We start from the raw sequence: 24,111 nt of genomic DNA, 5'->3' as shown, positions 1-24,111 counted from the left end.
TCGATATGTATCTTTTCATTGCTCCATGAGGAAGGCATACTTAAACAGTCCAGCCTGTCTTGCTTAGAAAAAATGTTTTTAGCTAAATGCCATCTTTGTGTGGCTTTTTTCAGGACGAAAAGACATTATCTTAGCTAATTAGAAATTCACAGCACTATACTGTTAAACTTCAGCAAATGAACAAAGCTTGTGCTAACTTTTCCTATCACTTTAGTAACACTTCACTAAGTTATTCCCTTTTGTCTTCCCTCTACAATACATTATTACTCAAGTATATTTTAATCTTCATCTGTAATCGTTCTTTTAGCTTAGATTTCATACTGGTCGCCAAAAGAATAAGGCCGCCAAAAGAATAAGGAAAATGTGGTATATGCTTTTGCATCTGTTTATCAAATGATAGCTTACTTCAGCAATGGAGTAATTCTGTACTGTTTGTACTTCCCTACTGAGTGGGGAGTAAACTGAGATGACAACATGAACGATACCAAAGTGAAAGAATTCACACTGCTGTTCAAGAGCACAGTAAAAGACATTATGTTTTCTGTGTGTCTGCCATAAAGTTGCAGCTGAGTTATGGTGACCCCATTGGATTTTCAGGGCAAAAATGTTCAGAAGTGGTTTGCCATTGCCAGCTTCTCCATAGGCTGAGATACTTCTGAGAGAACTGTTCTATGGGGGAACAAAATGTGTAGGTGAGTTTTTTAGGCTTGCTCTGTCTAGGCTGCGGTTATTAAGTCTTGACGAGCTGATGTTAATTTTAGTTAATTCTCAAGGTAATTTTCAATTCCGCTGGACCGTAGTAGAACTTTTCATGGGCATACCATGTGCTGTACTTTTGCATGACTCTGTCTTAATTATGATGTCTCAGTATTCCCAGTTACAACTTTTTCACCTCATGGAACTGCACTCTGATGTGAAAACAACTAACATTGTTCAGTAATTATTAAGAAGTCGCCATCTATTTTCTAATTTATATGCTATATCAGGTTAAATAAGAGGTTGTTTAGTTGGTGATAGCATATGATTCATTTGTTATGAAATGATGTTTATTGTGGATTTAGGTTGCAGTGGTATTTGCAGTTAGGATATTGTTATGTTATATTGTTGTTGTTATGTATTATTGTTGCCTTACTATGAAATGTTATGCTATTGTTTTTATGTAATTATCCTGTTGTTGCTAAGTTGATTAATTTATTATCTGTTAACCTGATAGTATTGTTGATTGTTATTGATTTGCTGGTTTATTGTGGGGCTACTGAAATTGGTATTATTACTTATTCGGCCCTACTGTACTGTATTATTATGTTACTGTTTTTTACTATGTTGTGCACTGCCCTGAGCCCTCTGGGGGAGGGTGTTATATAAATTATCTATCTATCTATCTATCTATCTATCTATCTATCTATCTATCTATCTATCTATCTATCTATCTATCTATCTATCTATCTATCTATCTAATTACTTAAAAGTGGTCCCCCTCCTTCATTCCTCTTGCTGCTGTCCCCATGGATTTTGAAGTGGAGCCCATGGGCCAGACTTGGGTTGTCATTACTCTAGGCTTGGCACAACTTATTAACCTTCTAGCTATTGGAGAAGGACCAAAGGGTTCCAGAACTGCTCTTCATGTAGAATGATCAGTCATCAGACTTTCCTGTCTTCTGTTTCATCCTAGTTTTCTGGCTCTTTGCTTTGTTTGCTGTGGCTAGAACACCTGCCTGACAGAAATTAGAGAGAAAGCAAAGCAGAAAACCAAAAAAGATGACAGCTATTGAAGGAGAATAAAACTGGGTGAAGTGAGTTAAGGTTCAGTGGTGAAAAAAGGCAGACAGGGCATGTCTGGCCATGAATGGCACAGTTGTGTCTGTGAAAAATGAAACCGTCCTTAAAAATGTGTCTCCAATACTGAAACATTCAATTTATTTTGACAGTCAAGCATGTACAGAGTTTATCTCACCCTCAGTTGTACTACAGGGCTTTTTCAGTGGTGGTGCCTCAACTTTTGATTAACATCTCTCTTGAGGCTTACCTGGTATCTATCTTACTTCCTTTTAGACCCTAGGCTACAACATTTCTTTTTACCCAATCTGTTAACTGTTTTATCTTCTAAACATTTTGCAGTCTGCTTCTGGCCTGATAATTCTTTTATCTGCAAGATTTTAGACTGCTCAGTGTATTATCAACTGCTATGTCCTGCCTGTTTTAATTAATTTGACTTTGTTCTTAAAGGCTTTGTTTTATTGGCCTAATTGTAAGCTTCCTCGAGTAGATCATTGGAGATGCAGTGTCAATTGTTTCTAAGTAAATGAGTATTGCAAATTTGTGACTGATTTTAAGATATGTCCATTCAACAGGTAGCATATTTCTTAACTACATAGCAGCATGCATCTAGCAACTCCAGAAGAAGAATTTGAATTTATACCCCACTTTTTTCAACTGTAAGGAGTCTCGAAGTAGCTTACATTCCCACACACACACACACACACACACGCACACAACAGACACCTTGTGAGGTAGATGGGGCTAAGAGATTACTGAGAAAACTGTGACTAGCCCAAGGTCTAGCCTAGCCTAGCAGGCTTCATTTGCTGGTATGGGAAAACAAACCTGGTTTATCAGATTAGAGTCCGCTGCTCATGTGGAGGAGTGGGGAATCAAACCCAGTTCTCCAGATTGCAGTCCACCGCATTTAACCACTATACCATGCTGGAGGTACATGTGACGGACACAACTAAGCCCATCCTCCTATTTCCTTTATCAACCAATTCCCTTTTCATCCTGTTGGTGCAATGCGGAAGCCAGAAACAACCAGTTGGGGCCCCTGGAACCCTGAAGTTGAGGGAAGAAAAGGAGCATTTCATGGTCATTCTCCTCATGTATGCACTAGACTAGACATTCTAAAAGTCACTGACATGGATGGCCTGGGCCAATCTTGCCAGACCTCAGAATGGTTAGCCCTAGATCAGCGGTTCTCAACCTGTGGGTCGGGACCCCTTTGGGGGTGAAATGACCCTTTCACAAGGGTCGCCTACGGCCATCAGAAAACACCATCGTCAACCCCATCACATATACCCTGTACAAATACAGGGATCACCACAACATGAGGAACTGTATTAAAGGGTCACGGCATTAGGAAGGTTGAGAACCACTGCCCTAGATAGTACTTGGCTGGGAGACCACCAGGAAAGTCCAAGGTTGCTACACAGAGGTAAGCAACAGCAAAAACCACCTTTTACCTTGAAAAGCCTCTGGGGTTCCAATAAGTGAGCCATGACTTGACAACACTTTGCACCACTACATTCTGAAAAGCAGGTTGGAAGTAGCTTTGTTTTGTGGTCTTTCTTCAGTAATAAGTATACGGTCTAGTATGGTAGCATGGAGGGCACACACTGAAGAAGGAGTTGGAATTTATACCCAGCTTTTCTCTTCTGTAAGGAATCTCAAAGTGGCTAGCAACCTCCTTTCCTTCTTCTCCGCACAACAAGGACCTTGTGAGATAGGTGGGGCTGAGAGAGTTTGGAGAGAACTGTGATTGGCCCAAGTTCACCCAGCATGCTGGAGAGGGGGAAACAAATCTGGTTCAGATTAGTGTCTGCCCTCATGTGGAGGAGTAGGGAATCAAACTTTGTTCTCCAGATTACAGTCCACCGCACTGCTCTTGGCCACTAAACCATGCTGGTATTGATTTGTAAGCTCTCAAATTTGTAAGCTCTCAAATTTAGTATTAATGGGTAGAGGGAATGTAAAGGGCAGATTGAAGTTTGCATGGTAAAAGCTCCAGAATATCTTGAACTAGGATGGAAACATTGAGAGAAATTTGCCTGTTTTTGTTTACCTGCATCTGGCAGTCTCTGGTAACACTGTATCTCCAAGTTATGTCTCCCTCACAGCTACAAACATGTACAGCTTGTACCTAAACACCTAAACCTTTCTTTTCTACTACCGGAAAATAAAGTCCTGTTTTTGTCCTGCATGAGTCCTGAACTCATCTGTGGTATATATGAATGGGCAAGGATATAGCAGGTTAAATACTACAGAGAGAGCAAGAGTATGTCCACAGTATACCGGAGGCAGATGTGATCAGCATCTGTTATTTACCTCACTGATAGCTAGCATCCAGTAAATTACTGAACATTAACATGCCAGTTCATAATCAAATCGTTGATCTCTGTGTAGTATTCAAGTTTGTCTGTTGAAGGGGCAGATGCGGGGGGTGTCATTCTCTAATGTCCACAATCTAACATGCTGCTATTTAGAGGACAATGGCATTTTATTAAGAATGGGCTATTCCTGCCGAAATAAAGCAAGCCTTGGGGTTGCACTCATACTCACACACTACTATAAATATAACAGAAAAAATAACAAGACCCTCATAAACCCTTGCCAAATTTATCTGTCTATCCAGAAAATATTCTGTGAAGTGAATATAAACCTCCCTGTAATTCTGAGCAGAACTGTTTTCCTTCCCAAAGCAAATCTTTCATTCTACTATTTCTTTTCCACGTATTAAATGTCAATTTATAATAAGGTGGAATTTGAATTGACATTGACTACAAGATCCATGTTTTATATGCAAGCCAAGCTTAAGTCAATGCTGTGCCACAGAATAGCTTATTAGAAAATATCGGTACCTAATATTTTAGAGTTTGTCTATGACCTAGTTTTTGAAAAAGTAGGTGGGAGTCTGCTGCATTGCTGATGTTTTTCTTTCAATGCAATGAAATAATTCTGTTACCAGTAAATTAATTCTGCAGTATAGAGCAACTCCAAGAATGCACAATCACTGCTTTTATAGCTGCAATATATAAGGAATCTTATTTTATTTCAGCCGCAATCCATTGTATCCCTAGCATAAAAATGTATTACTTCTCTGTTACTATTCAGTTACTGTCGTCTGTTACTATTACAGTGCTACACTATTACATTGTACTTGTTGCACAAGAGGTTATACTGGTGTACTTTTAACATAGGATATTCACCTATAGAGTTAATATGTAATGGACTCTATCATTGATAAGATAGATTCAGATAGCTGTTACAGTGTACCATTATTAATCAGAATTCTGATGAGAATGTAGCAGCTTATATTTTTATAAATATACAGCGTTAACTTCATGCGTTTCTATAGATGCCTGTTATAGGAATGTTCATTCAGATATTTTTGATCCAAATATATATACAAAAATACTTTATTGGTATTTCTTGAATATTGACTCTCTTGTTGATATTGGGGATATTTCCTGTGTCCTGTAAAATTCTGGAAGTATTGGAGGCTCTGAGGTATGTTTCTCATCAATTTTGCTGTGTGTCTGACAGTGCAATCCTGGGAGAAGGGAACCCCAGCATCGATATAAATGCCATTATACCACGTAAGGGTCTTTTACACCAGTGCAAAGGCACTTATGCCAAATATAAGGAACTGTATGCCAGCGTGACACCCAGGTGCCAACACAACCCTGGCACCCACGTGCAGGAGCCAGCGGCAAAGGAATGTTCCTGGCGGGGGAGCCAGGTTTAGTCAGCTTGGGATCTCCCCCATCTGCCCACATCCAGAATTACACCAGCAAAATATAGGCTCAACCCACTGTGTTTCATAGAAGGATTTCACAGAGGTTGGGGGAATTTCAGTTTCTGGCCACAGTGCAGCAACTCTCTTAGGAGGCAGATGCCATCCGTGGGTGCATCACAACTAACCCCCACCCACAGGATTGTACTGTGAGTCAGTACCTTCTTGCCAGGTCTTGGTATCAACTTGCCAGATCAGATGGGCTGGAATTCTCTGGTTTGACATGGGTTGTGTTGGACTTGTTACATTGGCCCATAGTTCTGCTTCAATTCTCTAATCTGATATTGGCTTTATTGGGCTTTTGTCTCTGTTTGCACTGGAACACCTTTGGCCAATGATTGCTTGTTCCTTTGTATGTATGTGTGTCTATAGAATTATTATTATTTTTTTTGGAGAAAAGCAAGGAAATATTTTTCCCATAGAAAATATTAGAGACTAATAGATAGCTGTGGGTACCTAATTCCAGGCCCCATAGTATTGGATTGCTTGATCCACTCTGCTTGAAACTTGAGGAGTCATTAGTAGACTGAGAGGACTAGGTTCCCTGGAATGTTGTTGTTGTTTGTTTGAAAATCATCCACTCTAGATCCCTCCAGAAAGATTCTGAAAAATTTTGGGGGGAATAAACCAAATACAAATACTGAAATGAGATCGGGAACCCAAATAACCCATAATGCTACTATTTATGCCCTTCCTTAAATCCAAATTCAAAAAAATACTGAATTTTTGTTCAGATTGACATCATTAGTCAGTTAACTTTTTTCCTGCAGTACAATGGGACACACATTTTTCCAGAAAATATTTTTATGCATTTGACTGCATGCGTTTCTTGAAATTCAAATTAACAATCATACAGCTTTAGTTGTGGGAGCTAGTTTTTTTCCCAAGAAGTAGCAGTTCTGGATCTTTGTGCCTAAAGTCAGTTCCATTGTACCTTAGATAAATACTGAGAGCCAGTGTTGTGTAGTGGTATAGTGTTCAATTAGGATCTGGGGCAGTGGTGCCATGGAAGCTTGTTAGGTGACAGTTGGTCAGTCACATAATCTGAGCCTAACCTACCTCACAGGGTAAGGGTGGTGATAAAACAGGAGAGGAGAAGAAGGTAGGGGGGTCCCCAGTAGGGGGAAAAACAGGGTATAAACTAAGTAAATTAAATAAGAATGTTCTAGAAAGATGGGGATCTATAAGTTGATAAGCATCTGCATTGGCTTCACATTCTAGCGGCTGGGTAACTAGATTTGGTCCAGAGCTGATGGCTGGTTGAATTTTAATTAGAATCTGTTTACTGTATTAGTTTGTATTTATAAGTTTATTATCTATTTAAGTTTTAATGCTAAGTTTGTGTGTGCTGTGAACCACCCTGCTGTTGAGGAGAGGGTGTGGGTACTAAATACAAATAATAAAATGGAATGAATAAAAATAATGCTGAACATGTTTTCTACACATAGTTCTTTGCTAAAGCTGGGAAATAAAACTATTGAGCACTTTCAAGGGGCAAGGGGCAGAGCATTTTTACCGATGATAGAAATTATATTTTATTTCATCAATGTGCCTGTGTTTTAAAATAAGGAGTAGTATTTAGGATTACAGTTTGCTTTTGTGACTATGTAATTTGCACTCTCAAAATATTTGTTTAAATGTCAACAAAAACTAAAATGAGCTCAAAATAAAGCATGCCAATTGAAAATTATTTGCAAATACAGACTGCCAATAATGAATTTACTAATTGCTTGTGCTGCATTAATCTAATAATAGTCTTATCCAAGTACAATGCTTAAATAGCAACAGTATTTTAAGCTGCATATTCTCATCATTTTAAGAGCTAAATATTATACAAATATGCTCAATTAAGAGAATTTGTGTACAGTTTTCAGGAGTCCATATTAACTAGCATAAGGCTTATTGTTGTATATATTATTTGGTTCAGATTTTGGATTTCTTTAGTGCATGTGAAAAATACTCGACCCACTCTGTGGAGACAGTTCCACACAGTCCTGTCAGACACATTACTACAAGAGAAAGGACCAGTTCTCCTGGAGGCGGAAGCCATCTTGGTAGGTGATTTCATACCCCAATCTCCGGGAGGCAGGAACCTGAATTTTCAACTTCCTGTCTTTTCCTTGATCTCCATTTTGAGCCAGTATTTTTCCTGCCTCAAACGAGAGAGCAAGGACCTCCAGCCACTCCTTGTTGCATTTGTGGAACCTTTGTCCTGTCTTCTGGTAGTTCTACTGGAGTCGGGGGACATCTGAATGGGTGTTTTCCAGGCTTGTTCAGAGGGCTGGTGTGTTACTTTTTGCGCCTTTTTGCCTTCTTCAAGATGGCGGCCCGCTCTTTTTCTCCACAGAGGGAGACCTTTGCAAAACAGCTGCAGAAGGCACCAGGGCGGCCAGGGCTCGTTCAGCTGAATCCCTCTCAAGCAGCCATGGGGCTTGCTTTGAGGAGGGCTCTGGAACCCGTGCTGGCCAAGGATGGGACGAAGGTGCGCCAACAAGAAAAAAGCAGCGGGTGCCGGAGCAACACCACCCCTTTGCTCCTGAGCATGCTGCCCCAAGCACTGCTGGCGAGCAGAGCCTAGCAGAGTCGGATCTGCGGCAGACAACCGCTTCGAGGCTTGGCGCTTCCAGCACGTTGGCAGAGGAGCTGGAGAAACTGGCCTTTCACGCGGATGTTCCAGAACAGGCAAGCTGTCTGGAGTGAGGTTTCTATCATCTGCTTTCCCAATGTTTTGAATGGCTATCACCTTCCAAAGCTGAAATGTAACTGAGACTAAGAAGCTTCCTTTCCTACCTCAAGACAATTTTCCATTGGAATTTGACAGTATTCCATTGGAATTTTGAGGGTAGGCCATTTTCCCCAAGATTAACCACCAGCCCTAAACGTCTTTGAGCTTTTGAGAGCAGAGTGGTGTCAGAAAGGAATTAGGTGCCTGCTGGAGTTTATCATAATTATTAGTATTTCGTTTTGGATTCTGTTTCTTCAGATCTGTCTTTCCTGCATTGCAGGACTGAAAAGTGGCATATGAATAATAAAAATGTGATTTTGCAGAATGAAAGAAAATTGCTGTGTCCCTTCTCAGGTGCTTTAAAAAAAATTTGCCATGGGATTGGCATTTTTGGCTTCCTACCTTCGATTCGTTCATAACTTGCAAATCTTTTGTGTGGGCTATATGCAAGTCAAAAGAACCTTCCTTGTCCCCTGTTGGCTGCAAAAATTCTTACAGGAAATTTTTCTGACTCTTTTCTCTCTTTTCCCCACATTATTCTTTAATTTTAGCATTTAAAAATTCCCCTTCCCATCTTGTGACAAACTATTTTACCCATCGTGTTTATGAACTTGCACAAAGGGACTTCTTGTGAACATCTATTAATATGGTTGAAAACAGGAAAGCTATTCTTTATTTGTTTATCCACGTCCTGGATCTTAGAGCATTTGTAGGCCCAAGCATCTGATTCCTTCTTGTCTTCTACTTTTCTCCAAGATCTACATCAAGATTACCAGAATCTATATTAGACCTGCTTGCTTCTTATTAATCTTGAAGAGCTAATCATTGGTTTTAATTGTTGGTCAGCTTTCTCTTAGTTTTCATTAATCTGAAACCTTTATTCCGCTGAGTTGTACCTTCTTATCTGTTAAACTGTGAAAGGTTTGCTTGCTTCACATAAGGAGCTGTATGATTGAAGTGGATGAAATCAGCTCCCTTCTGCTAAGTTAGTGTTGAGATTCATGTTCATAATGATCCTATTAGATGTGTGAATGCTGTTAGATATTGATTGGAACAAAGCAGAGGTTAATCAACTTTGTATGAACCAGGGGTCTGCAACCTGTGGCTATCCAGATGTTCATTGACTACAATTCCCATCAGCCCCTGCCAGCATGGCCAATTGGCCATGCTGGCTGGGGTTGATGGCCATGCTGGCAGGGACTGGCAATTGGCCATGCTGGCAATTGGCCATGCTGGCAGGGGTTGATGGGATTTGTAGTCCATGAACATCTGGAGAGCTGCAGGTTGCAGACCCCTGGTATAAACTATATCATTGTCTCTAGTGGTCTTTTATGCAGGGCAGTTTATAGTCAGTTTGGTAGATCACAGATTATATTCTATTTCATGGAAGATAAAAGCAATATATTCTTTGCTGCCATATTATCTTTAGAATTAAGAAAGACAGTAGCTGGGAAAATTTATTTTTTTCCCTTAAGTGTTGCATTTTTGTGGAGTGATTAAACCCTGAGTTGATCGGGCAATATGACATGTACTGTTTTTTTTAAAAAAACGATTTAATGGTTGTTGTTGCAAGAAGCCAGCAAACACGACGGGTGAAATAATTTCTCAGAAAACGTGAAGGTATTTTTTTTTATCAAAGTCTGAATAATGAACAAAGTTGGTAACAATTATGCACTTAACATGCTGACATTATGCAGTCTCTTCTTTTTCAAGGCTTTTGGCCTGAGGGCAATGTTTGGTTTGTGGAGGGGCATGAAATTCCATTGGAGTTCTTCTCTTATAAACTTTTAATTAATATTACAAGTCATCCCAGCATTGCTTCTCCATATATATCCATCGGCCAACTCATTATTGAGTCATGTCTTGTATGGGATACAAGTAATCCCTACATCAGGGTTGCAGGCAAGGTTTGGCTGTATGATTCCCCAGGCTGTTCTCTTTCAGAATGCATTTACCAAATAGAGAAACCACTAAATACCATAAAATACCAGGGAGAATGCTGTGAGTTGGATCCTGTCAGTTTTTCTTCTGATGAAAAAGGAAGGATGGTTCCATGTGATCCCCCAAAAGGCTATTCTGCGGGATCAAGGGATCTGCAAGAATCTGTGTGATGGGGGCTGTGGTGAGAATAATCGGTCAAGATTCAGAGGAAGCTGGCTGAGTACAAATCCATATCTTAGCTGGTCACAAAGATCATACATGAAACCAAATTAGTTCTGTTGCTTCAACATGAATTGGCAAACAGCTAAGCCTTTTTTTTTAAGATAGCACCTATACATTTCTTGTAAAACTTCAGAACTATCAGAAAACCAGACAGACTTCCCTGACCATCCTCCATCTTGCAAGAGATCATTTTCTATGTTGCCTGTTTTCTGGTATGGTTTTGTGAGAGCTCCATCCTTCAATTGTGTCCTACCCTTGCGAGCTTGTTGGTTTTATGAGAACCGATATTCCAATTGATTTCATTGACCAGAATCTTTCATAAAGTGAAAGCATTTGTATAACAGTGCAACTATCTTTATATGTCTGAAAAAGGCTTGGGTCTCACTTATTTTAATTTAACTCATAATCATGAGGAGGGGGGGTGGCAACATAATAATGAAGGTTTAACCAGTGAAGCATTCAGTGGTGTTGCTGGGAGGACAGTGTTCTAGCCATCTGAGAAACTTATTGTGGTGGGTTTTCCGGGCTGTGTGGCCGTGGTCTGCTGGATCACACAGCCCGGAAAACCCACCGCAACCAGTTGAATCCGGCAGTGAAAGTCTTCGACAATACATTGAGAAGAGTCCATTGGATACTCACCGTGAAGGGCTTTTCTACTGGAGGGAAGGGAAGACATCTTGTCTGAGAGATGTGCTCTTTACCACTTGAAGAGAGGCAGGACCAATCAAAACTCTGTAACGTCACTTCCTGTAGAGGTCAACCCCCTTCAGTATTCCGTCTGACACAGCAGTAGATATGAGGACCACAGGACAACAGACTCAATATAGAACAGTCTAACATACTAACTTAACTTTAACAACAGAGAACTCAAACATATACTGTGATCGTATTCTGGCTCCATCCTATTCTTCCTCCCAGTCACTATAGTTTCAGAACACCATCATTGGGAAGAAATAGAAACCAGGGAGGGCCAAGATGTCTTCCCTTCCCTCCAGTAGAAAAGCCCTTCATGGTGAGTATCCAATGGACTCTTCTGCTGTGGGGGGGGGGACATCTTGTCTGGGACCTCCCAGAGCAGTGTCCCCTAACTAGGGTGGGTCTCTTTAGTCCCCAGTGATGGTTTCCAGAACCCTTTTGCCAAAGGCCACTTCCATGGCTGCAATGGAGTTCAATGATAGTTGCTTTCAGTGTTGAACTCACCGCCGCCTTAAACCTAGGGAGTCCCACCTTAGGAGGCTGGATGTTAATGAACAGAGACTCTGATTTCCTCAAACGTTCTGTCCTGATTAGGAAAGCTTTCAGGGCCCATCTAACATCTAACGTGTGCCACAAGTGTTCTTTCGGATGACTCTGATTTGGCATGAAGTTCGGAATCGTAATCTCCTGTAGTCTATGGAAGATCGTATTGACCTTCGGGATGAACTCCGGATCTGGTCTTAGTGTAACTCTATCTTTGTAAAAGATGCATAGTTTTTGGATTTGTGGACAACGCTTGCAGTTCTGAAACTCTCCTTGCGGAAGTTATTGCAATAAGAAACGTCTTCATTCTTACCCACCGTAAGTGCGCCGATTGAATAGGCTCGAACGGCTGTTTTGTGAGCGCTGTCAACACTGTGTGCAATCTCCCCAATGGGAATCTATGTAGTACCGGGGGTTGTGACAACTTAACCCCTCTTAAGAAAGTCATAACGTCCGGGTGTCTGGTGATGGGAATGCCATTAATAGATGGACACACTGTAGCTATGGCTGATATCTGCCGTTTTAATGTGGTGCTGCGGAGTCTCATGTTGAATCCGTGCTGCAGAAAGTCTAGCAAGTTCTGAACCAAAGGATGCTCCAGATCCATTGAGCAAGACCTGCTCCACCTGACAAATGCCTTCCATGATGAATTATAAATATTGATCGTAGATCTTTTTCGTGCTGCCAGGATGGTAGTTGCCACTTTCACAGAATAACCTTTTTGTATTAGGTGCCTCCTTTCGCAAGCCACGTGGTCAGCTTGAACCATTCTGGATCGGGAAAGTTGATGGGACCCTGTGATAGTAGGTCTGGTATAAGATCCAGCCGCATAGGTGGAGCTATCGCCATTTCCTGGATTGTCGAAAACCAGGGTCTCCTGGGCCACCGCGGTGCTACAAGGATTACCGTTGCTCTTTCTTCTCTTATTTTTCTTAGCATGCGTGCGATCAATGGAAATGGAGGAAAACCGTACAGAAGCTTCGGGGACCAAGTTGCGATTAGAACATCTGTGTCCATCACATAGAATCTGGTCATGAACTGCTCGGTCTGCGCGTTGTCTGGTGATGCAAACAGATCCACCACTGGCCACCCCAATGTTTCGCCGATTTGCTGGAAGACTAGAGGATTTAATTGCCACTCTCCTTCCTGAATTTGTTGTCTGCTCAACCAGTCTGTTTATTTGTTCTGTTTTCCTTTGACATGTTGAGCTTCTAGGGAGAGCAGGTGTTGCTCTGCCCATTGTAGGATTTTGGTTGCTTCCTGATATAATTGACGTGATCATGACCCTCCTTGGTTGTTTATGTACATTTTTCTTGTGAAGTTGTCTGTCTGTACAATTACGTGTTGGCCTCTGAGACGCGGTTGAAAATGCATCAATGCTAACCGTATTGCCCTGGTTTCCAGGAGGTTTATGGGTAGTTTGGATTCCTGCGTTGACCATTTTTTCTGGATAAACTGATAATTGAGGGTCGCTCCCCAGCCCATGAGACTGGCATCTGTGTATATTTGCAGTCTATGGCTGTGAAGGTACCTCTTTCCTTGAGTAAGGTTGCACCTGCGCATCCACCAATGCAGACTGTTCTTGACGGAGATAGAAAGAATCACTTTCCTGTCCTTTTTTAGGATAATGTCTCATTGATAGCATCTCAGGAACAGCTGCAGTGGTCTTGTGTGAAACATGGCCCATTGGGCCAGATCTATCACCGAGATGAAGAGGCCCAGCAGGCTTGTCAACCGAAGCAGTGATGATTGACGCGACAAAATCTCTTTCCTGGCTGATTGTTGAATTTTTACCACCTTGTCCTCTGGGATGAAGAGGGCATCGCTTCTGCTATCTATGTTGGCACCTAAGTGATTTAATCGTCGCACTGGAATAAGGGAGCTTTTTTCCCTGTTTATCTGGAACCCGTGATGTTTTAATACGTTTTGGATTGTTTCTACATCCTGAATTCCCTGCTGATATGATCTGGATTGGATCAGCAGATTGTCCAGGTATGGGTATATGTGAATCCCGTGCTCTCTGAGGAGGCTGATGGGAGCCAGCAAAATTTTGGAGAACGTTCATGGCACGGTTGCCACCCCGAAGGGTAGCGCTCTGTATTGCAGGTGGCTGTCCCCCACTGCGAATCTGAGAAACCTCCTGTGCGTGGGATGTATCATGACATGGAGATATGCTTCTCTCAGATCCAGGGACATCAGAAAATCCTTGTGGTTTAGCACCAGAGAGATGGATCTTAACGTTTCCATCTTGAATTTTAGTAGTCTGACGAATTTGTTGAGAAACCTCAGGTTCAGCACTGCTCTGCAGTCCCCTGACTTTTTGGGGACAGTAAAGAAGTGCAGATAAATTCCTGAGGATCTCTCCTGCATTGGCACTACCTCCACCACCTGAATCTTCAGTAGGTGTTCTATTGCCTCTAAGGTTCGTTTCGCTTTCTGTGGGTCCGTGGACAATGGGGATGGAACAAAGTGTTGTGATGGAATTTTTATTAGTTCTATGTCGTAACCTTTCTGAACTGTCTCCTGTACCCATCTGTCCACGTGGTCGCCCTGCCACCGTTCGCTGAATTTGGCAAGGCGACCCCCCACTGGGGGGTCCGCAACATCATTGTTTATTCCAATCTGTTTTAAAGCTTTTGCCTTGTTTGGCAAAGGGGTGGAAGTTTTGCTTGTTCCGAAAGGAACTCTGGTTGTGCCAATTTTGTTTTGGCCCTTCTCTGGGGGTCCTTGGCAAAGTTCTATGGGATCTAAAGGTTGTCCTATTTGGTCCCTGTGGTCTATCCATTTTTATAGCTTTGGGCATGGCTTTCTTTTTGTCTTTTGTCTCTACAAGCACCTGGTCTAGGTCTTTTCCAAACAGTTCTCCTCCATAGTATGAGTATGCTGCGACCACATGTTTGGATTGATTGTCTGCCTGCCAGGGACGTATCCAGGAATTCCATCTTGCTACCACGTTGGATGCCATTGTTCTGGCTGCCAGTGCGATCACATCCATGGTGGCATCAGCTATGAAGGCATTAGCTATCAATACTCTCTCAACCCCCTCCCGTAGAGCCATTTCCTCTGATGGCAGTTTCTCTAATATTCTCTTGAGCCACACCATTGCGGCTCTGGACACTGTAGATGCTGGTGTTAGTGATTTAATTAAGGCCGCCAGCCATTTGTGTGACCTGCGCAGGGAAAACGTCTCCCTTGGGGGAGTGAAAGAGCGTGACGACATAGCTAGTCTAACCTGTTCTATTCCCCTCTGACCTGACCCGCTGGGACAGTACAATACAGACACAACAAAGGCAATGGTACACACAGACTCACAGCTTTCTGGACACAAAGACACTGACTAAGTCAGTGGTGGTGAGCCTTTGGCACTCCAGATGTTATGGACTACAATTCCCATCAGCCCCTGCCAGCATGGCCAATTGGCCATGCTGGCAGGGGCTGATAGAAATTGTAGTCCATAACATCTGGAGTGCCAAAGGTTCGCCACCAAGGGACTAAGTAATTGAATGGAGCTTCACTACACACGATGCACTCTCTGCAGAGGCAGGAACAATACTGAAGGGGGTTGACCTTGAGGACCTCTACAGGAAGTGACGTTACAGAGTTTTGATTGGTCCTGCCTCTCTGCATGTGGTAAAGAGCACATCTCTTAGACAAGGTGTCTCCCCCCCCCCCCACCCCAGTAGAAACTTATGTTTATGGCTGCAATCCTAACTGTATTTGCTGTGAAGGAAGTCTCGCTGAAATCATCTGATAAACATGCTTACGATTGGGTGGATGCATTCAACTCTAGTTCAGAGCTTTCTAAATAGTTCATTTTGGGTTAATATATAACCAATTATCTAAGAGTACTCTTTCATGACAGACTTTTCATGAAATTGTTGATTATTTGCAGAATGTTTCAGTAAACAACTTTAAGAACAGCACTTCGGGAAAACATTCTATGCCTCTAAAAATAGCTTGGTCACATGACTTGGTACTTTAGCACAAAATTATAATTTACAGGTTTAATTTGCTATTCCCACTATATTTTTGACATTTTCTTGCACAGAGGCTTGAACTGAACGACTTAATATTTCCCCGCACGATTAATGTTTCTGGAGCAATGCAAGACAATTTAATGTAATTTTATAGTGTTTAATTCTTTGTGTGCTTCCTGCATGACTGCAGGTTTTTTTTAAACTGAGTTTTTTATTGCATATCGCAAAATTGATAAATGCTTATGAGGATGTTGAGAAAGATACTGCTGTTGTAGTAGTGGATCAGATTCAATGACTATATATCCAGTTGTCTGATATACACATTTTCAGCACGTAATTAAAAGCATGTTCTATTTTTGTATCAGGGGTTTGGGTAGAGAATAGAGTCTGTGTTTTCAGTTTCATGACCTGTAAAGAAAATAATGTATAGGAAAGCTACCATGTCCATTCAAAGTCAATTTAATTGGCTTTTATTTTTATCTCCTCATACAATATGTCATTGTGCCATTCTGAACAAGCAGAGTTGGTTTTTATACCCTGCTTTTTCTCCATTGTAAAGAATCTCAGAGTGGCTTACAACCAGCTTCCCTTCCTCTCCCCACAACAGACATCTTGTGAGGTAGGTGGGGCTGAGAGAGTTCTGAGAAAACTGTGACTAGCCCAAGATCACTCAGCAGGCTTCAGGTTAGTTCTCCAGGTTAGAGTTCTCCAGGTTAGAGTTCACTGCTCAAGTGGAGGAGTGGGGAATCAAACCCAGTTCTCCAGATTAGAGTCCACCACTCTTAACCAATACACCATGCTGGCTTTGTGGTAAGGATGGTGCATACATTGCTGCAGCACTGTGAGAGCAAATTCTCCATTTCTTCCCATTCTACTCCAGTAAGGGGAGGTAGCTTTCATATCACTTGACTACACAGGACTGTCCCTTTTTGCTACCATAGTGGGTAACTCCCAGCACACAGACCAAAGAGCAGTTCACCCAGACCATTTCGTTGCATACACAGGTCTAGTTCTTTGCCTGTACATCCAAGGCAGCTCCTGAGGCTGGGTCTGCACCATTGGATCCAGCAGGGCGGGCAAAGGCAAAGGATGTGGCTTATGCCCATCATTGTCTCCTGGCCCCATGCAGCCAGCAGCCAAGTGTGTGGCAAGCTCCTGAGACATTAGCCACACCACTGGGGCATGACTTGCTCCTGCTAAGCCGAGTACAACCCTCATCTTCTTTCTTTCGGGCGGCAAAAAGAATGTCGACCTTGGTCTCCTGCCGAAAAACTCTTGAGCGAAATGCAGCAAAAGTTAGCTGCAACTAAGTCCCACTCGAAGCAGTGAGACCAATCAACGCAGACAGGGATTAACTTGTGCTAGGAGACAGTGCAACTAAAAAAAAAAGATGAGCGTGCTTCTGAAGATGCTCTATTTTTCTAAAAAGTCAGAATGCCTTGCGTTTCATTGGCTAGGGTGGGGTAGGCAGCCTCATGCTAAGCACGCTTGCTGGTAATAATATTAATAATCCGATCAGTGCATTTAAGAATGCAGTCCTGATCATGGGCAACTTTCACACAGTTGTCCCCACAGCTGGCAACTAAATGTAACGTAGACGCGTCCTTTGAAAAGCTGTGCGACAGTGTCATATCTCGTATACTTCGTGCCTAGAATATGCATTTTTCATTATTAGTTTGGCTTTCTTGTTTTCAAATTGCCAATGAATTAACTTTGTAGTCATAATCAAAACATGACTTGAATAAGTTATTTGAGCTACAGCTTCATTTCTTCAGTGTCTGATTTATTTATTTTTTTTGCTGAGTCAATTTACTTAGATTAACAAGAGAAGCATTTATCCTGGTGACTGTTCAAGTCATATTTTATTGCATAAATGTTACCGGGGGGGAGGGGCTTATTGAACGCTGAAGGCCTAAATTTCTTCTCTTGTAATGGCAGCATTCTGTGTCAAGGTTTCTGCCATTCTGTACTCACATGTGTGCAAACTCACCATTTTACTGCTTTGAATAAAATCAGAGCATGTTTTCTTTTCCGTGCTGAGAAGTGAGTCTTCTTGGATGGTAGCTCAATTCTAGAAATCCTTTCTTCAGACAGTGAAGACAGAAGCTATGTTCCAAGCAAAGTGCTAGTGTTCAGTATTATTGTGAGTCTCTAGATTAGAACAAAACTGTTTTGAAGAGCAAGGGATCCTAAATGAGTTTTATGAAACAAAGTAGTGAAAAAAAAACTTGACTGGAGGACAGAAGATATTAAGGATAGGAAGACCTTTTTATGTTTCTCCAATGCTGTGCTTATTTCATCTGAGGTCTTGTTGTCTGTGCAATCTGATAAAGTACTATTTTGGAAAAGCTGGGTCAGAAACCACTAGTGAGTCATTCTTAGTGATAAAGTGGCGCAAGGGAGTGGGAGGTGTGGGAAGGCATGAACTATTGTCAAGACAGAGAGGTAGAACTAGTCATTAGACCCTAAGCAAATATTTTTAAAATCCATTCTAGGTCATCTTTTTAACAAATGCATAAAAAATAAATGCCGCAGTGAGATGGAATTAGTGAAAAATTTAATAGCAAAAAGTAAATGGCATCTGATTGTTTCACTGCACTGGTAATGTTTAAATAAGAATGAATGGCTGCAATAAAAATCCTTTATGACTTCTGTGCGCATGCATTAGAAAAATGCATACTGACCAATTATGTTGCATTATAGTAATTATATTATAGTACTAAGTTATCTTTTTTCCACTGTTCCTCAATATTGCTTAAAATGAACCCCCCCCCCTCTCGTGTGTATAAGTGCATTGTCATTCTTTAATAGAAAGCTGAAATATTCTTTAGGCACTGTGAACATTTCCTCTTGCTAAAATTGCCGGTTCTATTCAGTATGTTTTTTTGTGAGTCTTCGTGTGTTCTATATAGCATTTATCCCTGGAGGATGGATGGGGAAAAATTGAAATTTTAATGCTAAGTGGCTTATGTCTTAAAAGCACACACATGCTCCTATTTTTACATTGCTAAAACCCTGACTCTACTGTCTGCAGTCCAACTTCAAACACTTGTCTAGGTTAAAAGGCTTGACAGAAAGTCGACTTGGTCTGAAAATGACATTCTTAGCTGAAGCAAGCACTTTATGCCTACTTACAGTGCTAGCTAAAAAATCTTTTGAAAAAATCTCCATAGACAATTATGCAAATGACTTTTTGCTGTTTATCATATTTGACAAGTCGCATAAAATGGGGGCACGGTTGAACTTTATTCAGTTCTCTTAAATATTAGCGAAATGCCCATCCTAGCAAGCAAGATGTTTTTGAAGAGGAAGACTTTATGTGGCTAGGGCTCCCGAGTGGGCACAATCTTCCTCCGTTCTCTGACATGCAGTGATGCCATCATGTATCCATAGATTTCTCAAGGCAGGACTTTGCTACTCTAACCCGCCAGGCTTTGGATTTGTGCTGAACATTGTGCATGCGCAAACCAGGATATACATAGGCTCTTGTCCATGCCAAGTGGAAAATTGCTTTTGAAACAACAGTGCATACAGCCCTTTTCCTCTCAACTAGAACCCTCTTGCCTTGCATTGGCCACTAAAATTGTGTGTGTGTTTACTTATTTTGACAGTGATCTTTATGTTCTTATGATGAATTGAGACTTTCAAGATGCTAGGTTTATGAGCCTGTGTTGAAACAGAGACATAGGGACAGCCATAGAAATTAAAAGTGCAATGTTGATGTCTGCCTTGTTTTTGATTTGCTTAAGTATGTATATGTTTTACTTAAATTAATACTGTCTTCAGTTTCCAAATTAACCAACTACCTCCTTCCAAGGGCATTCTGGAATTTCAAATCTGTTGGAGAACACAGGCAAAAATATATTAAGCGATAGATTAGCTCCTGATTATCAACAGATTTTCTCTTTTTTTCTTATGTAGCCTAGTTCATTAGCCCAAGCCTGACTGTCTTATTTAAGTATTTCAAATCCTATGGGTTACTCTTTTTCATTCTAAATCACCGCTGACTTTGTAATTTACATTTTAACTACATTTGTCCATAAAGTAAATGAAATGCAAAACTGTTACAAATGTGCTGTTTTATTTATAGAAATATGCGATGATAGAAAATACTGCTGCTGATACTAACCATTTGAACAATAGCAAGAAGGTAACGCCATGAATCAAAAAATGTTTTGCAGTTCTTTCTTCAGTAATTCACCCAACCAGAGACATAGAGCAGCTTAGCCACCCTGAGCCCAAGTTTGGTTGGGAATGGGAGGGATAGAAATTACACGCACACAATTTTATCCCTTTCACTGTGGCTTCCCACACATACCCATACCTAGTTTTGCTGACCAAGAACATGAGTTTCTACATGGTATAGTAGAAAGGGGAAAGTGATGCCTTTCCTTGCTGGGAAGCTCCCTTAGACCAAGAATCCCCTGAAAAGTACCCTGGTAAGCCACTGCCACCATTCAGGACTTCCTGAGAACCTCTAAATCGGCCTGCTTCAAAGATAGACTTCCAATATAGGACTAAAAGAATAGCAAAATAATTTATAAGCAGTCTAGCACATTCAGAAGACAAATATTCCAGATAAATAGATTATATTAAGTGAAATAAATGTTTTTATCAACGTGTTTATTGTAAAAGAAAGAAAAAAGAGAAAGGGTGGTTAGATTAAAAAAGGGATGCAAAAGGCAAAACAAAATATAGGGGGAACACGTAGCAACAATAACATAAGCATAAGCATAAGCATAAGCATAAGCATTTTATTGTCATTGTGCACGCACAACGAAATTTACAGCAGAGATATTAAAATAACACAGAGATATTAAAATAAAAAGCAACATCATTGAGCTCATTAAGCTAAATACTTTACCTAGACTGTAGCTGGTTCCTCTGAGCCTATTAAAAACTCCTTATGTTAACAAGAAGTTGAAAGAGTCCTTAACCTGCACCCAACCTCATGTGGACCCAGTTACCACTGAAGGCTGAAAACAGGGGAAAACCCCAATTATCCAAATACTTATGCTAAATGGAGTTGGACCGAAGCCAGCCTCCTGGCTAAGAATGACAAGCTGTTTTCTCCAATCCCAAGCAAATCCCCATCTCTGATTCAGAGGCTACTTTTACCAGTCAAAGCCATATCCCATGTAGTCCCACCTCCATCAAACACCTGGAAACAATTTTGGAGTGGATGTCAGCTAATAAATTGAAGCTTAATTGTGACAAGACAGGAGTGCTACCGATGAGGAAAAGGTCTGACCCAAGATTTAACATGTCTGTCACACTTTCTGGTTGGAGCTGCATTCCCATTCAAGAAACAGATATGTAATCTGTGAGGGTTCTGGATAAGCCAATAGCAGCTGTGGCCAAGAGGGTGTTTTACTAGCTTCAACTGGTTAGCTAGCTGAGGCCTTTCCTGGACAAAATAAATCTGATTATTAGGCTGCATGTCCTGGTTACGTTTAGATTAGCAAACTGCAATGTTCTGTATTGTGGAACTGCCCTTGAAAAGTGTTCAGAAATTTAAGTTGGTTTAGAATACTGTAACCAGGATATTGACTGGTGCTTGTCATAGGGTCCATATCACTCCAGTCTTGACCCACCTATGCTGGCTCTTCAACTGTTTCTGGATACAATTCAAGGTTCTGGTGCCAACCTTTAAAGCTTTATTCAGTTTGACAGCAATGTACCTGAAAGACCGCCTACTCTCTCATAAACCTACTTGACCATTGTGATCATTAGCCAAGATCCTACTTTAGGTGTCCCTACATTCTGCAATTTGGTGGGTGGAAATCCAGGAGAGAGGGGTTTTTTGGTCATGATACCAAAACTCTTTCGCCAGTGGCTGAAGACATTTTGGTTTGGTTCGCTTTGGTTTCCCTCAGTGATCCATCCTTTCTGCCCAATATTTTATTGTTTTATTTTAGTATGTGTTTTTAGCTCTGGTTTTAATGATGTGTTCTTTCTTAGTTTCATTGTTTTTTAATAATGTGATTTTATTATGTAGGTTTTTAGTTTATTTAGAAGCCTTGGTGCCCCTGGTGAGGGCAAAACAATAGGGTATAAATGTTGTTAAAATAAACACTAAAAAAACCTCTGCTAGAATCCAAAGAGTTTATTTAGGTATGCTAAACTAATATGTGTGTTCAGCAAAATGTTGACTCTTTCCCTTGGAACAGTGTGCTTTACCCCCAAACTGCTCTTGAAACTCTCCTTTTCTTTGATGTATTTCCCCTAACTCTTTTCTTTGATGTATTTCCCCTAAAGTTTATATTAAGATAGTGTTTTATGAATTACAGGATTGCTTCTGAGCCTCTTTGATGCACATGTCCTAGAAAAAGTAAACTTTCATTTGATGATAATATTAGCTGCTTGTGTTTTCTTTTCAGATTTTCTCGTTGGAGCTACATCATCATGAGAGAATCAAAAGAGGTATCCTGCAGTAGCTTGGATAATAAATGGAAGAGGACAAGGAAACAGAAAGGATATGGCATCTAAGAGAATTTAAGACCTGGAACTCTCGCGTCTATCCCACCTGTAAAAATGGGACTAATTCTCTCCAGACAGAAATTACTGTAGAAACTCGTCAAGTTTGGAGTCATGCTGTTGAACTAGCAATCAGTGTTTTTCTGTCTTTTTGACCAGTAACGGAGCATTGATGGATTATGATTTTCCCAAGCTGGAAACATTCATTTTTGTCCTTTTAGGCAGTCCTCATGACTCCGTAAGGAATAGAACATTTCATACTTGATCTTGGTCAGGATGGGCAACTGAACTTGTCCAAACACGCAAACACAAAAAAATGGCAGATTTCGCAGACTCGGTTCCAAACTGAGCCAGAGCTTCCCGATGCACTTTTTACAATCTGGGAATTGCCGTACTGTGTGGCCGCCTTCTGAAGACCATGACGACATATAAAATAAGGATATCATCTTATTGCGGATATCTTTGAAGAGTCATAAGCAGAATCAGAAAAATGAATGGAGGAAAGGAGATTGATGGTGGGGACAAGGACGGAGGGCTGCCTGCAGTACAAGTTCCAGTTGGTTGGCAACGGCGGGTGGATCAAAATGGAGTTCTGTATATCAGGTGAGCATGTCTGATTACTCACAATTACCCCTGAAGGGCAATCTTTGGCAGGATGTCTGTTCGCAGGTTATCTCAAAAAATATAACATGTAGTTATTTCCCCCCTTTTTCCTTACCCACTGGAATAAATAGCTGAAGTGTCATTTTGTTTAACACTAAGACAAGTAAACTATAGCTCTTTATTTCAGGGGCTTGCCCAGGATTCTGCAACCTGCAGCTCTCCAGATGTTCATGGACTACAATTCCCATCAGCCCCTGCCACTATGGCCAACATTACATGGGGCTGATGGGAATTGTAGTCCTTGTGGTGTCTTGTGGGCTGAATCTGGCTGGCAGAGGATCATCAGCCTTCCCATCAGTTTGCTGTACCCTTCTAAAAAGAACTGTTCAGCCTCCAGTCAGTGTCTTTGTGGTGATATTTCAGGAGGGTGAGAGACCTGCAAGGAACATAGACTGGGCTGTGCATCTTCAGTTCAATCCATCTTATCCCCAAGCTTTGAGTGTGCTGGTTCTGGCAACAGAAAGCCACAAAGGGTTCAGTTTCACCCTGAGATACAATCAATTGGATCTGAGTTCTTGGATCATCCTGTTTCAGAATGCTTGTAAATTACAGTACATTTGTATGTCCCTCTGCAAAAACAGCCCCCTCCCCAATTCCCTCCCTGTAGGAAATGAGCCCATCAGGACTCTATTCTAGTTTCTATGGGAAAGGGGGTTTTTTTTTGTGCATACATGTTTTTGAAGATAATATTCAGATATGTACTCTTAAATTACACAGAATATAAACGCAGCTATTTGCAGTGTAATGCTGTATATTGCACAATATGACCAAGCTACTGCTGCACCTTAACATATGGTGGAATGTGTTTGCTGGAAACACTATAACTGCATGTAATGTAATTTATCTGCATGTGTGAATTGGTCCTTGGTCTCTTTTCCCTCAGTAGTCTTCATTAGACTGGGTCAGCCACTACCTTGCAATAGAAGTTCTATATGATTTTATTGTCGCCATATTAAATCATTATTTTTCAAAATATCCCACCTTTCTCCCAAGAATTTGAGATCAAGCTTTGTTGCTTATTAATTAACAACCTCTATTGAGTGATATCAGAAAGCTCATGCTGTTGTGCTGAGTATTATTATTTTTTTGCTAATGTATTACTTAAATGAAGTAGATTAAAACTAGAAATCAAATGGTCCATTTTGATAGGCTTTTTGTAGGTTATATTGTAGTGGTAAGTTGCTGTTTTTCATTATAGATTCTATTTCCTTGCCCACCCCACCCCCCACCCCCTGTCCTGGAATTATGTTTATTTAACAAACTATATTTAAGTAGGAAAGAGGCTATAAACATCACAACATTCC

At 41.0% G+C, this 24,111-nt stretch overlaps 1 protein-coding gene across 4 annotated transcripts in view; it reads left to right on the top strand.

Annotated features, from left to right (window-relative positions):
- The window catches only part of MBD5 (methyl-CpG binding domain protein 5), a 174,131-nt gene that overhangs the window by 96,166 nt on the left and 53,854 nt on the right, over positions 1–24,111 (top strand). For all 4 annotated transcript variants that reach the window (XM_048484067.1, XM_048484066.1, XM_048484065.1 and 1 more), the window contains exon 3: positions 22,048–22,747. In XM_048484067.1, coding sequence (XP_048340024.1) covers positions 22,635–22,747 — 113 coding nt within the window. In that variant the 5' untranslated portion in view covers positions 22,048–22,634. The remainder of the gene's footprint in view (positions 1–22,047; positions 22,748–24,111) is intronic.

The sequence above is a fragment of the Sphaerodactylus townsendi genome, linkage group LG02, assembly GCF_021028975.2.
Source record: "Sphaerodactylus townsendi isolate TG3544 linkage group LG02, MPM_Stown_v2.3, whole genome shotgun sequence".
In the NCBI taxonomy this organism is placed as follows: domain Eukaryota; kingdom Metazoa; phylum Chordata; class Lepidosauria; order Squamata; family Sphaerodactylidae; genus Sphaerodactylus; species Sphaerodactylus townsendi.
Note: the sequence above shows the minus strand (reverse complement) of the source record. Positions and strands in the feature narration are given on the sequence as shown.